Source organism: Canis lupus, chromosome 1 (genome assembly GCF_011100685.1).
Source record: "Canis lupus familiaris isolate Mischka breed German Shepherd chromosome 1, alternate assembly UU_Cfam_GSD_1.0, whole genome shotgun sequence".
Lineage (NCBI taxonomy): Eukaryota > Metazoa > Chordata > Mammalia > Carnivora > Canidae > Canis > Canis lupus.
The window spans coordinates 101392583-101408053 of NC_049222.1; the positions used below are offsets into that span (position 1 = coordinate 101392583).

General features: G+C 43.6%; 2 protein-coding genes across 3 annotated transcripts in view; one reads left to right on the plus strand and one right to left on the minus strand.

Moving 5' to 3' along the window:
• Positions 1 to 15471, minus strand: part of LOC106558942 (zinc finger protein 773-like) — an 87418-nt gene that overhangs the window by 15297 nt on the left and 56650 nt on the right.
• Positions 3535 to 9521, plus strand: ZNF772 (zinc finger protein 772). 2 transcript variants are annotated; one of them, XM_038527582.1, is made up of 5 exons: positions 3535 to 3778; positions 4356 to 4394; positions 5840 to 5966; positions 6320 to 6427; positions 7047 to 9521. In XM_038527582.1, exons 1-5 carry the CDS (start codon positions 3701 to 3703, stop codon positions 8189 to 8191), a joined length of 1497 nt encoding a protein of 498 aa, XP_038383510.1. In that variant the 5' UTR covers positions 3535 to 3700; the 3' UTR covers positions 8192 to 9521. The 2 variants fall into 2 exon arrangements, with proteins under 2 accessions (XP_038383510.1, XP_038383511.1); XM_038527583.1 differs by lacking the exon at positions 5840 to 5966 and having other exon boundaries at positions 3537 to 3778.

The following is a 15471-nucleotide window of genomic DNA, read 5'->3' on the forward strand; positions in this document are numbered from 1 at the left end:
ATAGCAGAGAGCATAAGCTACATATCCCAGTCTACTTCATGTTGACTGTGCAGGACTTCAGGGTGTAACCTGACCCAAGTCTGTCTACCTGATGCACAGCAAAGTCAATCACTGAGACATCGGGTATGCAACAGAAAAATGGGAAACTGCGCTCTTTAACTTTTATCTTTATAACTCTGCCCCCTTCCTTGTCTTCCTCAGAACACTATCCAGGTTTCTACCTGAATCTGTGTCTCCTGAATTGCAATTCTAATTGCCCACGTAAGAGTCTGTTTGCTTTAATTTTCAGTGAATTCTTTCTTTTTTTTTAAGATTATTTATTTATTTATTTATTTATTTATTTATTTATTTATTTATTTAGAGAGAGAGAGGCAGAGGGAGAAGCAGGCTCCATGCAGGAAGCCTGATTTGGGACTCGATCCCAGGTCTCCAGGATCATACCCCAGGCTGCAGGCGGCGCTAAACCGCTGCGCCACGGCACTGCCCTTCAGTGAATTCTTTCTTGGTCAACAAGTTGTATTCCAAATTTGTCCTCTTCTAGTCTGAAGAGTATACACTCTGATTCTATTTATTATATTTAAACTAAAAATCACAAACATGTATTTAATACATTCAAGTTGTGAAAATTAGTAATGAGAAGTCTCACTAAAATGGAATTAGGAGGTTTCTGCAGGAGAAGCGCTCATTCCCTCCCAATTGCAGTCAATTGCAGACCCAACAGGAAGAGTTGGACTTGACCTTACCTGGACAAGATCTTGCATATTGATACTACTCTACTACTCCGGACACAGGAAGAAACGCTTTCTTCACACCTCCTCTCCAGGCAACAGGTCCACCAATGCAAAGCCACATTGCTTTGAACTCCCAGTTTACGGCAATGGACTTGTAGTTCATAACAGCCTTCCCAACTTCCCCCTTTTCTCCTTAAAGAATTGTGCCTCGGGATGCCTGGGTGGCTCAGTGGTTGAGCGTCTGCCTCCAGTTCAGGTTGTGATCCCGGGGTCCTGGGATCCAGTCCCACGTCAGGCTCCCCGCGGGGATCCTGCTTCTCCCTCTGCTTGTGTCTCTGCCTCTCTCTGTGTGTGTCTCATGAATAAATAAATAAAATATTTAAAAAATAGAGAATTGTGCCTCTCCTTTGTTCCCCAGACTTGCCTATGGTTTTGCTGTAGCGTGTTTGTCCTGAATTGCAATTCTCTTTTCCCAAATAGACCCACTTTTGCTGGTAAAATATCTGGCAGCTTCTATTTTTTTTTAATTTTTTTTTATTTATTTATGATAGTCACAGAGAGAGAGAGAGAGAGAGGCAGAGACACAGGCAGAGGGAGAAGCAGGCTCCATGCACCGGGAGCCTGATGTGGGACTCGATCCCGGGTCTCCAGGATCGCGCCCTGGGCCAAAGGCAGGCGCCAAACCGCTGCGCCACCCAGGGATCCCTGGCAGCTTCTATTTTTAAAGTTAACAGAGTTATAAATACATTTACTTCCCATTTCAAATATAAGGGATTTAGCACATTAAGCAACTAGCCTTCTCTCAATGGATGTTGTCTGATAAAATGCTTGGGAATTCTGATGGAGAGAAGAAAGGAAAAAGAAAAAGAAAACTTTCCCTACAACTTAAAGCTCATTGACAAGTCCTTGGGACAGGCAGTGACCTTCCTCTAGGAACTCAACTGCCTCAATGTTAATACTTTGCTAAGGGCAAAAGACAATCTTAACTTAATATTATCTCAACCTCCAAGATCCTGTAAGTCTCCTTTAACATACAAAAATACTAGGGATGCCTGGCTAGTTCAGTCAGTAGAATGTGTGACTCTTGACTTCGGGGTTGTGAGTTTGAGCCCCACTCCTAGAGGTAGAATTTACTTGAAGGTAAAAGCATATAAAAATTCCTTTGGAAAAAAAATTCCTTTGGAAACTTCCTTTATTTCTACCCCACCAAGATATATGTTAGCACTCATCCTCCAAGCATATGGCCCACTGATATACATTTAAAGGGTCTCATGACTAAGGTTTTACTATGTGGTACTAAACAACCTTTTCCTAACAACAGCTAGCCCATCAAGGGGACAGTCCCTCAAGATCCTGGAAATCTTCCTTCCAGTTTCCTTAAGGACTTAGGCTTTCAGTCACTCCTCACAACCCCAGTGTAACTCTTTCTGCCCACAGCTTCTGCCCCCATGCTTTAATTTTAATCACATTTTTGCACTGGCAATGTCTCAATAATTTTTTTTGACCTTTCACTCCAAACCCCAACATTGGCATATCAATTCCATCATTTTAATTCCATAGATAGATAGATAGATAGATAGATAGATAGATAGATATCATATATAGATACTGAACATTTATTTTATTTTTTAAGATTTTATTTATTTATTCATGAGAGACACAGAGAGAGAGGCAGAGACACACACAGAGGGAGAAGCAGGCTCCCCGTAGGGAGCCCGATGTGGGACTCTATCCCAGGACCTGGGATCACGACCTGAACCAAAGGCAGACGCTCAACCACTGAGCCATCCAGGAGTCCCTATTTATTTTATTTTAATCAAAAGCTGTACCTCTCTCTCAATCTTAATTCCTTCTCTCATTGCAACTTTTCATCTGGGATCAGACTTCTTTGGACTTGAATATTTTGTTTAGAATTTTATTTTCTATGGGTTTGTTTTCCATTAAATTAATAATTTTGGAAAAAAAAATTTTGGGCTTCAAATAGTCTTATGTCACACTTTCTTAAGAGACATTTTCACTATGCATAGAAAATTAAATTCGTGTCTATTTCTTCTATATAGAATCTGTTTTTATTGCCCTCCTGACTCCCAAATGACATTTGGTATATCACCTTTCTCTCAGACATTTGTAACACACAAGGAATATAAGGAATATAAGGAATTGAATACATCGCTGTATAGAGAGTATGAAATATGATCTTGTAAGAAAGTATTACCACTGTGTTCTACACAATCACTTATTATACTGGCAGGGGGAATGATTTCTGAGGTAACCACAGACACAAACATTGCCCATGTGCTTTAGCAGTGCTTAACATCCGTCTCCATGTTCCACATCTTCTAGGTGTCTGTTGTCTTTTCTTTCTTGGTCCTGACCCTCAATGCTGAGTCTCACAAAACTAACTCTAGAGCTGCAGGCTACAAGTTTATTTGATAGCAATATTTATTAGCCTCCAGCTATAAAAATCTGAGTGGCATAAGCATATGATGCGTCTATCGAATTTTTGGTGAGCATTCTCGGCGTAAAGAGTCCTGAAATAAATCTCTAAACATTTCTGTAACTTGGTACAGACTACACTGGTCGGAAATACGGGAACAGATGATTTAAGGGAGAGGGAAGCTCCGCCTAATCCTCAAGACGCAATTTCTAGGCGCCGCCAGTTAACGCGGGGGCCTATCCTCCCGCGGTGGCTCAGATAGCCTTCTCCAAACGTGGTTGCTGAGGAAACTACATTACCCAGGATTCTCCGCGATGCTGGGTTAATGAAGGCCCGATAGAGGGGCGTTTCCGTTGGTGCGGGAGACGTCAGGGAGGGATTTCCGTTCCCTTCTTGAGCGGACATTTTGTTTGCTTTTGGATTAGCCCGCCAGGTCAGACTTCAGATCACCGTGTCAGGCCTGAGTGACAGGAGAGAGCAAACGCGAGAGGGGGCGTTGTCTTCTAAACAGAGGCGGGCCCACTGGCCGTTAATGACCCCTTCCCATCAGCGCGCCTTCCCCGGTCCGCAGGTTCCGGTGGCGGCGGCGGCTCTGAAAGACCTGGCGCAGGTGGGTGCCGCGCCCTCGAGTCCCCCCGCGGCCTCCGTTTCTGAACACAGAGTCTCGAATGAGGGCCGCCTCAGGCCCCCACAGCTCCGGCCTCTGTGTCCAGGCAGCAGGACGCTCCTATTGGGTCCCATATCTGACAGCCGTTGTGGTGGGGTGTGGAAGGACGTTGTGGAAGGCGGAGGGACGGGCGTATGCAAAGGCTGGGGGCGGAGGGAGGGCGACACTGACCGAGCATTTGGGAACTCCGGAGTCATAGGTGTGTGAAAGGGTCAGAGGATGTGTGAAGAGGAGTCACACCTGCAGTGTCAGCCTGAGCAGTTGTGCCTTCGTGGTGCGCGTGCCGGCAGCTAACGAAGAGGGACTGCTTCTGGAACAAACTTGGGGTGGAGGTTAGATGATGAAGACGGTGAAGCACAGAAAGCCTTAGTCCAAGGTAACACAGCTGTTAGGTGGCCCTAGAGACCGAGGCACAGAGGTGAGCCAGTCAGCCCCGGGTCTTTGTGGCCGGGCAGGAGTAGGGGATAGGCATGAGCTCCTTCGTGGTTGTTTGTCTCTCACAATCTTCCTCTTCTTACAGGTTCGGATGAACTCGGAAGTAATTATGGGCCCTGCACAGGTGAGGGAAGGGCACCTGTGCTCTCATCCATCCCACTCCCACCCTCACCCCCAATGGTCTCCAGGATTGTGGGATCATACAACACTCTACGTATACTCTCCCAGCTCTTGATTCTGAGGAACCTGGAGAGAGCCTCAGCCCAGGGTTTTGAGTTCAGGCCAGGGGTTATATGGAAGGATTCCCGTTTTGGGTAACTGCTGGAGTATGATGTGGACAGTTTTTCCAGGTACAGGAACCAACATGTGCAAATACTTGGAGGAGAGACTGAGATAGAAGTTTTCAAGAAACAACAGTTCTCCCCCATGTGTGATAGGAATCAGGAACAGGTGGACAGGAGTCAGGTCTGGAGTGGACAGCTGACAAGCTGTGTCTCTGTTCTGAGGATTGTGTAGCCATGTGGGTACCAAGCAGAGGAGGGAGGTGATCTGATTCAGGTTTTAACAGGACCCCTCTGGATGCCAAGTGGAGAATGGACTGTGTGTGGTGAGGGTAAAGGATATAATAATATAGACAAGGAGACCAGGAGGAGGCTGCTTCAAAATTCCAGGTGACTAAAAAAAAAAAAAAAAAAAAAAAAAAAGATTCCAGGTGACTCATAGTGATGGATGGGCCAGAGGGGAGATGTGTAGAATGAAGAAGTGTTAGGTCAGATTTTTTTTTTCTTCTTTTAAATGTGTGTGAGAGAGAAAAACCCGAGGTTTTAGCCCTTATCAGCTGGAAGGGTAGATGCTCCATCACCTGAGACAGAGAAGTCAGGTTGGATAACAAGATTTTATTTGTTGCTCATGTCTAAGTTGTTCCAGAGAACAGTGAATGGAAGTGATAAGTGAGCTGCTGGACACAGGACTGGACTTCTGTGGAGGGGTTCATGGTGACGACAACCACAAAGTAGAAAATGGTGTACAGGTTGGATTAGGAGGAAGAATATACACATCACAATGACAGTGCAGTTACTGAGTTAGGAAGGTGATGGTGGAAGGCCAAGGACTGGGTGGGGGACCAGAGTTGTGAGACACAGTATGATCCAAAAGAATACTGTGTACATGGAAAGTAGCATGGACTGATGGCTTCTGGGTCCTGGTATCAGGGACTTAAAGGATAAAGATGAGCCCAACTTTGGTTGTCTGGTAGCATGATCTTAGCAACCCCAGGAGAACTGGCTGGCAGGAAGGGGTGGAGGCGGGGTACAGTGCAGCCCTGCAGGCCAGGCCCAGAGCTTAGATGGTGCCTCTCTGAGGCACCACCTGCCTGTTGTTGCTGTTAGTGGGCACAGTAATCAAAGGGACGATTAGGAGAGAGCAGACACCTTTGGCACCTAGTCTCTGTGTTTCCTCTGAATTGAGAAATTAGGTAGGAAGGAATGCAGGGGGGAGATCTGTGGAGGCCTGGATGGGTGTCCTTGGGAGAGAGGCTTCTCATGGACTCGGATCTCTCCATTGGGACAGGGGCAGGTGAACTTTGAGGACGTGGCTGTATACTTCTCCCCGGAGGAGTGGGGGCTCCTTGATGAGGCTCAGAGGCTCCTGTACCGTGATGTGATGCTGGAGAACTTGGCACTTATGGCCTCTTTGGGTAAGGCCTCACACCCACCCCAGGGTCCTGTACTGGGCTCTTCCTCTCCCCTATTTCCCAAGGGCAGTCCAGCCCTTCCTGAATCAGAGCTTGTCTTCTCCCGGACTGGAAGCCTCTGTTCAGATCCATGTACCTCTGTGCCCTAATTTGTGCCACCTCCTCTAGCTGATGTTTCTAGTGGCCTGCATGGGTCAGGAATTGCAGGGACCATTTTGGTTACTACTTGTTGAGACCATGAACTATTCATCCAAGACCCTTCTTTGAGGTTATTTTTATAATACATAGTTTTCTTCTCTGAGGGGTGGGTTACCCAGGCTAGTGCTGGCCATTTACCTGTCTTGTCTTATCTTTAGGATATGAATCTTCCATGTCCCATGGATTTGCTTCACTGGAGCTGGGCAGCAAGCCCTGGGGATCTGACTGGGCAGATGTTACTCCAGCCAGGACCAGAGACACTCAGGGTGGGTATGACCTGGGGAATGGGAATGGGGAAGGATGTGATGTTGGGGCTGGGTTCCTGTCATTCCCTAATCTCTCTCCCCACACTTTACTTTGCCATGTACACACTTGTCATTTATGCTCTGACCTTTGGCCTCTGGATGTTCCCCACCTCTGCCTCCATATCTGACCTGTTCCTCTCCATTGCTCCTGCTGCAGTGCTCCTCAACATTGGCCTATACTTAGTGTGTTATAAGATGTGCACATACTCCAAATAGTTCTTAAATACCAACTGTTCAGTGGTAGCTATTCAGTAGACACAGCTCTCACCTGTCCCCAGCAGCAAAAGCCTCACTGACATCCTGAAATATTCTTTCTGGGCTGTACCCCACATTTGTGTCCTCTCCTAGTCAAAGCCTCTTCCATTCCTTTATTTTTTAATTTTTTTAAGGACTCTTACATTCTATGATCTTTAGATGTCAACTCCTGCATAGCAGCCCTTTACTCAACTTGAATTTGGGCCTCTTGTTCTGACAGCAGTCCTATGACCTAGATCTTATTTCTGTTAGACACACATTTATAATGAGGCTACCCCTTCCATCAGTGTCAATTTGTACTTCACCAGCATTTGTCTGCTTTCAGGTTGTTGGCATGGAACAGAGGGTGAGGAGATAGCTTTTAAGCAGAACATTTCTGTGGGAATGTCACAGATCAAGACTCCCAAGACAGGTCCTGCTACCCAGAAGGCCCACCCCTGTGAGACCTGTGGCCTGGTCTTGAAAGACATTTTGTACTTGGCTGAGCACCAGGGAGCACACCCTGGTCAGAAATCATACATGTGTGGGGCATGTGGGAAACAATTCTGGTTCAATGCAAACCTTCACTACCAGAAGCAGCACAATGGAGAGGAACCCTTCAGAGGGGATAAGGGCAGCACCTTACTTGTGAACAGCTGCCCTGTCAAACCATTGGAGATGCCTTTTATGCCAGGGAAAGGTTATAAGGACTTGCCAACTAGCTCAAGCATTTTCCAGCACCATCCCTCTCATAGTAAGTGGAAGCGAAACAGTAATGCCAAATGTGTGGATGCCTTTCACAGTGGACAGAGGCATTATGAGTGCAGCGAATGTGGGAAAACCTTCAGCCGCAAAGACTCACTTGTCCAGCATCAGAGAGTCCACACTGGAGAAAGGCCTTATGAGTGCAGCGAATGTGGGAAAACCTTCAGCCGCAAACCCATACTTGCTCAGCACCAGAGAATCCACACTGGAGAAATGCCATATGAATGTGGCATATGTGGGAAAGTTTTCAATCACAGTTCCAACCTTATTGTACACCAGAGAGTCCACACTGGAGCAAGGCCTTACAAGTGCAGTGAATGTGGGAAAGCCTATAGCCACAAATCCACACTTGTTCAGCATGAGAGTATCCACACTGGAGAAAGGCCTTATGAATGCAGTGAATGTGGGAAATACTTTGGTCACAAATACAGACTCATTAAACACTGGAGTGTTCATACTGGGGCAAGGCCCTATGAGTGCATTGCATGTGGGAAGTTCTTTAGCCAGAGTTCTGACCTTATTGCACACCAGAGAGTTCACAATGGTGAAAAGCCTTACGTGTGCAACGACTGTGGAAAAGCCTTTAGCCACAAACATGTACTTGTTCAGCATCATAGAATTCACACTGGAGAAAGGCCATATAAGTGCAGTGAGTGTGGGAAGGCCTTCAGGCAAAGAGCTTCTCTCATCCGACATTGGAAAGTTCACACTGGAGAAAGGCCTTAGGATGGCCGGTAATATACCATATTTCCTTGTTCAACATAGTGACTGACAGAAGCTGTGAGATTAGCCTTTGTGAGTAGCCATCAGCCAGAAGTTGAACCTCCTGCATTTAAACATCCACTCTGTTGAGACTTCTGAATGCCAGCTATGTGGGAATCTTTCTGGTGCAGTGTTGCACTTTGTAACCTCACCAGGAGCCTTGCCAGAATTCTGTCACTGCCAGTGTCTCTGAAAAACAACAACAACAACAAAAACAAACAAACAAACAAAAAACAAGCTATGTATGGAATGGCAGAGTCCCACATTGTGCATAAGTCATCCCAACATGTTCTAATAGCCAGACATCTGCTTCTCCTCCCTTCCCTAGAGGGAATCATCAGTACCTAGAGCCCATTAAAAATCCTCACTCTTTCCTGCCTTCTCCTCCAACTGGTTTAAGCATGGACATGACCCAGTTTTGGTTAGAAGGTTGCAATTTTTTTTTCTTTCTGCTGGTTACTTATAGAGAAGATTTCCATTTTTCATGGACTTGAACTGATTTTGTTGGTCTCATTTTGTGCTCATGATGGATTCGTTCAGCCTCCAAGTCCCCTACTTTGAAAATTGCCATCTCATCTTTTTCTGTTTTTGCAACAAATGCCTTAGTTTTAAACTACCTTTAATTTGGAGGATTCTGTTCGCTCTGTGGGTTGTATTGAGAAGAGAGTTGGGCGCTGCCAGCGTGAAGAAAGGAACAACTTTTGTGAGAGTTCAAATGTTTCTCCGTGGTATTAGCAGAATGGCAAGGAACAACTCTCATTTTAGCCTAACTTGCATTACTGCTCAAGGACTCCTATGAATTAGGCCCAGATTGCCAGGCCTAATCTTTTGGCCTGTATGCCAAGGTTTTTTGTGTGATCAAGGTCACCCTGAGCAGTGGGCAGTTGTGACAACCTCTGGTGTATCTGGGAGTGGTATGAATTGGTTCCCTTGTTCCAGAGGGATGTTTCATATTCCCATATTCTCTTTATGGGAACTTGACACACACATCCTGCCCCCAGGACTTGCCGATGCCCCTGAAATCTATTATTTAGTAGGCAGACGTCACTGTCCCCTAAAAAGATAGTTAGGAATCATAATAGGCACAGAGATACTGATGAATTGGGAGTTGGGAACATACTGTAGAGAATGTGACTTTTATACAGGTAAATGCACATATGTTTCTATCACTATGGCTTTGGTATGAGGTTTACAGAAATTCTCAGGATTCCCGTATTTGTGTCTCTTTTATGGCTACAGTCCCTGTCTGAGCAATTTAAACATTTTCTGCAATAAACTGCACATATTTATAGTATACAGTTTGATAAGTTTTAATACATGTTTGTGAAGCCAAGTTTTCTGAATTGCCTTATAATCCCTCCTCCCCTTACCCATTCCCAGGCAGCCACTCATCTTGCTTTTTAACTGTAGATTTTTGTTGCATTTCCCAGAATTTTATGTATATGGAAGGATTTATGTACACAGGTAACACTTTAATATATACTGTTATATATCTGGTTTTAACTGCATAATTGCCTTGTGATTCATCAGTTTTACATGCATCAGTAGTTCATTCGTTTGCATTCATACTTTTGCTGAAAGTTCCATTTTTAGAGAAAGAGTTCTTTTTTTTTTTTTTTTTTTTATGATAGTCACAGAGAGAGAGAGGCAGAGACATAGACAGAGGGAGAAGCAGGCTCCATGCACCGGGAGCCCGACGTGGGATTTGATCCCAGGTCTCCAGGATCGCGCCCTGGGCCAAAGGCAGGCGCCAAACCGCTGCGCCACCCAGGGATCCCTAGAGAAAGAGTTCTAAATCAAGTGATCCAATAGAGAGCTCACAAAAAAACAAAGCCATGGTGTCTGTTAAAAACTTTACCTGGAAGTGATGTGTTAACATTCCTGACTTATCCTGTGAGTAGTACAGACTAATCCCAGTATAAAGTGGAAGAGGACTGGGCAGCCCCAGTGGCACAGCGGTTTAGCGCGGCCTGCAGCCCAGGGCGTGATCCTGGAGTCCTGGGATCGAGTCCCACGTCCGGCTCCCTGCATGGAGCCTGCTTCTCCCTCTGCCTGTGTCTCTGCCTCTCTCTCTCTCTCTGCATCTCTATGAATAAATAAATAAAATATTTTAAAAAATAAAGAAGAGGGCTCCACAACTGACAATACAAGAAGGTAGGGATTTCTAAGAGGATCTTGGATAGTAGTTTCCACAATCATAGGGTTTTTTTTTTTCTTTACATTTTTGGTCTTTTAATGAATGACATTGACTAGTTTTAAAATGTTAACCTTACATTTCTAAGGTGAGCCCTATTTGGTCATCCTGAATTCTTTTTTATGTACTGTACTTACTTTTTTTTTTTTTTTTTTTTGCATCTGTACTCATGAGGGATGTAATCTCTAATTTTCCTTAAACCCCTCCTGGGTTTAGTTGGTATCACCATAATGCTGGCTTTACACAATAAGTTGGTTAAGTATTCCCTGATTTTTAATTTTGTGAAACAGTTTGTGAAGAATTCGTTATTGTTTCATTATTGTTTTGTAGAAATCACCAGTGAAGTAATTGGGCCTGAGGTTTTATTTTAGGGGAAGATTTATAATTACAAATTTAATTTTGATTGTGGATGTAGATCTTTAGTAGGAGTTCTTTTTATCCCAGCAGGAGGAAGGAAGATTTCTTCCTCCTCTAGCAATAACCCAGCCAATGAGAAAGCACTATAGTTACAACTCCTAGTTACTCCAGTGGACTTCTCAACTTCCTTTTCCCTCTATAAAAGAGCATTCCTCACCTTTGTTTTCTGGACTTGCCTATGGTTTTGCTAAAACTTGCTTGCAAATCTCAGCTATTCCCAAATAAACCCATTTTTTGCTGGTAAAATAACTGGCAGTTTTATTTTTAAGATTAACAAGAATAAGAGAGGTGGCATCAGTAAAGACTCTACAGGTACTAAAATAAGAATAGTTTGACTATTTAAATAAAATGAACTTCTTGAATGACACAACCACCAATGCTCACTGTAGGGGATAGAATAGTTTGACTACTTAAATAAAATGAACTCCTTGAATGACACAAACCACCAATGCTCACTCTAGGGGGAAAAAAACTTACTGGTTTAGTCCCTCAGTACTGGGAAGGTCGTCATGCCCCACATTGGAAGGAAAGTGTGTTGCAAGTGGAAACCACTTAAGGCGACATTTGAGAAATAAGGACAGTTACGAGGGAGAAACAGATTATTGAAGCATCAAGCCAGCATCACCTTATTGAGTGGTCATTTAATAATAATAATAAACCCTCAACAGTCAACAAAATACAAAACAATTATGTACACATCAGAAGTAACATAACTCCAAATTGTATGATGGTTCTAAACAAGGACCCTAAGTCTGAAAGTCAAACGAAATATTTAGTGGCACTTACCCCAATTTAGGGGAGAAAGGTTCTCCCTATGAAGGCAAACCTGGAGTGATGTATTTCTCTTGGAAATGTTTGTTAAAAGTTACCATGAAAACAGACTAGTGAATACTGCAAGAGCACAATAGAGTGAACCATTTGGGAGGACACAGTGCAGGTATAAACATGAAGCAACAGCTGATGAACTTTTTGCAAGACAACAAAACTTCAAAGATGTTTTAAAACAGTATTATCTCAAAAAACTATTTGAAAAAAAAAACTATTTGGAGGCAAATGTGTTATTGCTAATACAGCCTATAACATTGCAAATTCAGAGACCATGAATTTAGAGATGAATCCAAAGTCAGTTAATAGTTAAGATGAGACTTCTGAATTCTGAACCTTCTAGCCCCTCAGAAAAAGCAAATGAAAATTATCTTGACCCAGGATAATGATGCTGTTTCTGAAAGGCCACAATCAAAAGATGTTTCCCTTTTTGCAAGGGCTTGGAAAAATGCAGACAGGGTACTGTCTTTCCATAAAAGAAGCAGCTACAGTGAAAAAGGTATACGGGTTTGTTTTACACATCTTGGGAAAGCTGTCTTCAGATGTCTGTTTCAATTCCAAGAAATTTACTTTCAGGTCACCAAATGATGTGCAGATCCAATCAAAGTTTTGGTGCTTTCTTTAGATGTGTTACAGAAACCCAAGGGTCTGTTCCCTGGAGTTTGATGGCATAAGGATTGCTTAGCACTTCCTGACCAGGGCCTTTCCAGTGAGGCTGATAAGTCTGAAGGTGTCTTTTCCAACAACACCTGGGAGCGCACTGAGAGAAGACTGCTCTACCAAAGCATAGTTAACTTTTTTAAAAATATTTATTTATTCATGAGAAACACAGGCAAAGACACAGGCAGAGGGAGAAGCAGGCTCCATGTAGGGAGCCTGACATGGGACTTGATCCCAGGTCTCCAGGATCAGGCCCTGGACTGAAGGCAGCACTAAACCACTGAGCCACCCGGGCTGCCCAGCATACTTCTCTTTAATATAAATATCAACTGTGAGTCAAAGAAGGCTGGAGCCAAATGCTTTGAATGTCCTTTGACTACCTCAAAGGGTAAAAGTCTGTGAGTTCCCTAGGGGGTGGATCTGAGGTTTAGAGGAATTAACAGCCATGCTTTTGGCCAAGGTATTTGAGAGTCTCTAGAAGTTTTGCCAATTGAGTTTTAATAGTGCCATTAAGTGGATTTAGCTAACAGGATTAAAGATGATAAGCAAAAACTGGGAAAACAGCACAAAATCATCAAAATACCTGACCACTATTTCAAATGGGTTCTCTGATCACTATGAAGTTTGAGAGAGATTCCACATATAGGGATAGTATCTTTGTTTAAAGAGATTTATTTATGGGGATCCCTGGGTGGCTTGGCAGTTTAGCGCCTGCCTTTGGCCCAGGGCGTGATCCTGGGGTCCCAGGATTGAGTCCCATGTTGGGCTCCCTGCATGGAGCCTGCTTCTCCCTCTGCCTTTGTCTCTGCCTCTCTCTTTCTCTGTGTGTCTCTCATGAATAAATAAATAAAATCTTTTAAAAAATTATTTATATTGGAAGGGGTGGGAAAGAAAGAGGGAGAGAATCTTCAAGCAGATTCCTCGCTGGGTATGGAGCCTGACATGGGGCTTGATCCCACAACTCATGAGATGACCTGAGCTGAAACCAAAAGTTGCAACTCAACTGACTGAGCCATACAGGTGCCCCTAGGGATAATCTTTTCCAACAGTCACAGAAGAGACATTGGCCTATTTTCAAGGGAAAGCTTTGATCCGTAAGAAAACCCAAACCATAACTAAAACATCTAAATCCATGAGATGGGGTGAGCTGTATGAAATCCATTTGCCAAACCTGAAGTCTGTTGGGTAATTTGAAATGCCCAGGGTCAGTATGGACGGGTACCTAAGACTATATTTTGAACAGGTGGGACAAGTGAGGTAGGTACTTCTGTGGACTTAGTAACTGTTCCTCAGCAACATTGGTTTATGAATGCTATCATTTTCTCAGACAAATGGTTTAATGTGTATGCATTTGGGTTTTTTTTTTTTAAGATTGATTGACTTAGAGAGCCCACAGGTGGAGAAATGGGCAGAGGGAGAGGGAGAAAGAATCCTCAAGCAGACTCCCCACTGAATGTAGAGCCAGACATGAGGCTCAATCACAGGACCCCGAGATCATGACCTGAGCCAACATCAAGAGTTGACCAAATAACCTACTGAGCCACCCAGGCACCTGTAATGTGTATGCATTTGTAAGTAGTGGAAATTTTAGAACTTCTGATATGGCTGAATTGTTATGTGTCCCAAACCAAAGTTATCTCTTTTTATTAAGGGAACAATTATATTTCCAATATTGTCTTTCCCCCTTTGTTGCCAATTGCTGGGTATCTCCTGTCAATTTTCCCAAAATTTATCATTTTGGAGAACATCCCTTTGAACCACGACAAAAATTTGGCTATTCGTTTCCTTGAGAGCAGCATTTGTGGCACAGATACCAGTGAGGTGGGTTGCTTTGGCCCCCAGGGAGTTGGGTCTGGAATGCCCAGAAAATTTACTAATATCCAGAGTAGCTGGCAGAAGTATGGCATCTAAAAAATTTTGGATATAGGAACCATTTTTAACATTATTCCAATTGGAGGTAAGGACACATTGTTGTTTCTATAATATTCCAAAAGTCATAAGCTACCTCAAAGACATATCGGCTATAGGTATAAATGTTTGTGGAGTTTTACTCTTGGGTGAGATACAAGCTCAAGTGAGGGCATAGGACTCAGCTTTTGGGCTGAAGTAGTCAAAAGTAAAAGTTCTGCCTCAGTGACGTCAAAGGGTGTTGTAGTAGCATACCCAGCACGATATTTACAATTTTCATTCTTTAAATAAGAACCATCAGTAAACCATGAAAAATCTGCATCGGTTAGAGGAGTTTCCTGTTAAGTTCTCATGAAGATTCAAAAAGTACCTGTCAACATTAAGCAGTTGTGAGGGGTTTCATCTGGATCGAAATGTAGTCCTTGTTTCAAGATCAGACACCCTAAGTATCTAACCTGAGACCGAGTAAATTGCATTTTTTCTTTGAGGACTTTATGTCCTTTTAAGGCCAAAAATTTTAACAGGTGGGTGCTGTCTTCCTGTGAAGAGATTTGAGAAGGGAAGCAGAGAAGCAAATTGTTTATATAGTACAACAAAGTAGAGCCTGCTGAGGACTTTCTATAATCCAAATCAAGTTTTAAAATTTGTGAAAAGTTAAGAGGGACTCTGTGATACCTTGGGGCATGACTCTCCAGGTGTATTTCTGTTCTTTCCAAGTGAAAACAAAATTGGCTATCCTTATCAACAGGAATACTAAAAATGTACTGCATAATCAATTACAGTGAAAATTTTGTTTACCACAGGAATGGATGTTAGTAGCAGATGGGCACTGGGGACAACAGGGTCTGAGGAGTGGTTATTTGGTATTTATTGCTCAGAGATCCTGGATAAACTCCCATTGTTGGTTTTTGGGTTTTCTCACAGTTAAAATAGTGTTATGGGAAATAAGGCGGGGGTGGGGTGGGGTGGTGGGTGGGTAATGAGACCTTCCTTAATCTATTATGGGCTTTATACCCTGGCAGGCTTCTTTATTTCTAGAGCACTGATTATAGGAGGAGGTTTTGGTTTTTTTTTTTGTTTTTTTTTTTAATTTTTTTTTTTTAATTTATTTATGATAGGCACACAGTGAGAGAGAGAGAGGCAGAGACACAGGCAGAGGGAGAAGCAGGCTCCATGCACCGGGAGCCCGATGTGGGATTCGATCCCGGGTCTCCAGGATCGCACCCTGGGCCAAAGGCAG

Excerpts from the sequence above, each read along its gene's own strand:
- ZNF772 (XM_038527582.1), top strand. The coding sequence starts at position 3,701 with ATGACCCCTTCCCATCAGCGCGCCTTCCCCGGTCCGCAGGTTCCGGTG. Across the intron at positions 5,967-6,319 it reads GGCACTTATGGCCTCTTTGG|GATATGAATCTTCCATGTCC; the intron begins GTAAGGCCTCAC and ends TCTTATCTTTAG. Across the intron at positions 6,428-7,046 it reads CAGGACCAGAGACACTCAGG|GTTGTTGGCATGGAACAGAG; the intron begins GTGGGTATGACC and ends GTCTGCTTTCAG.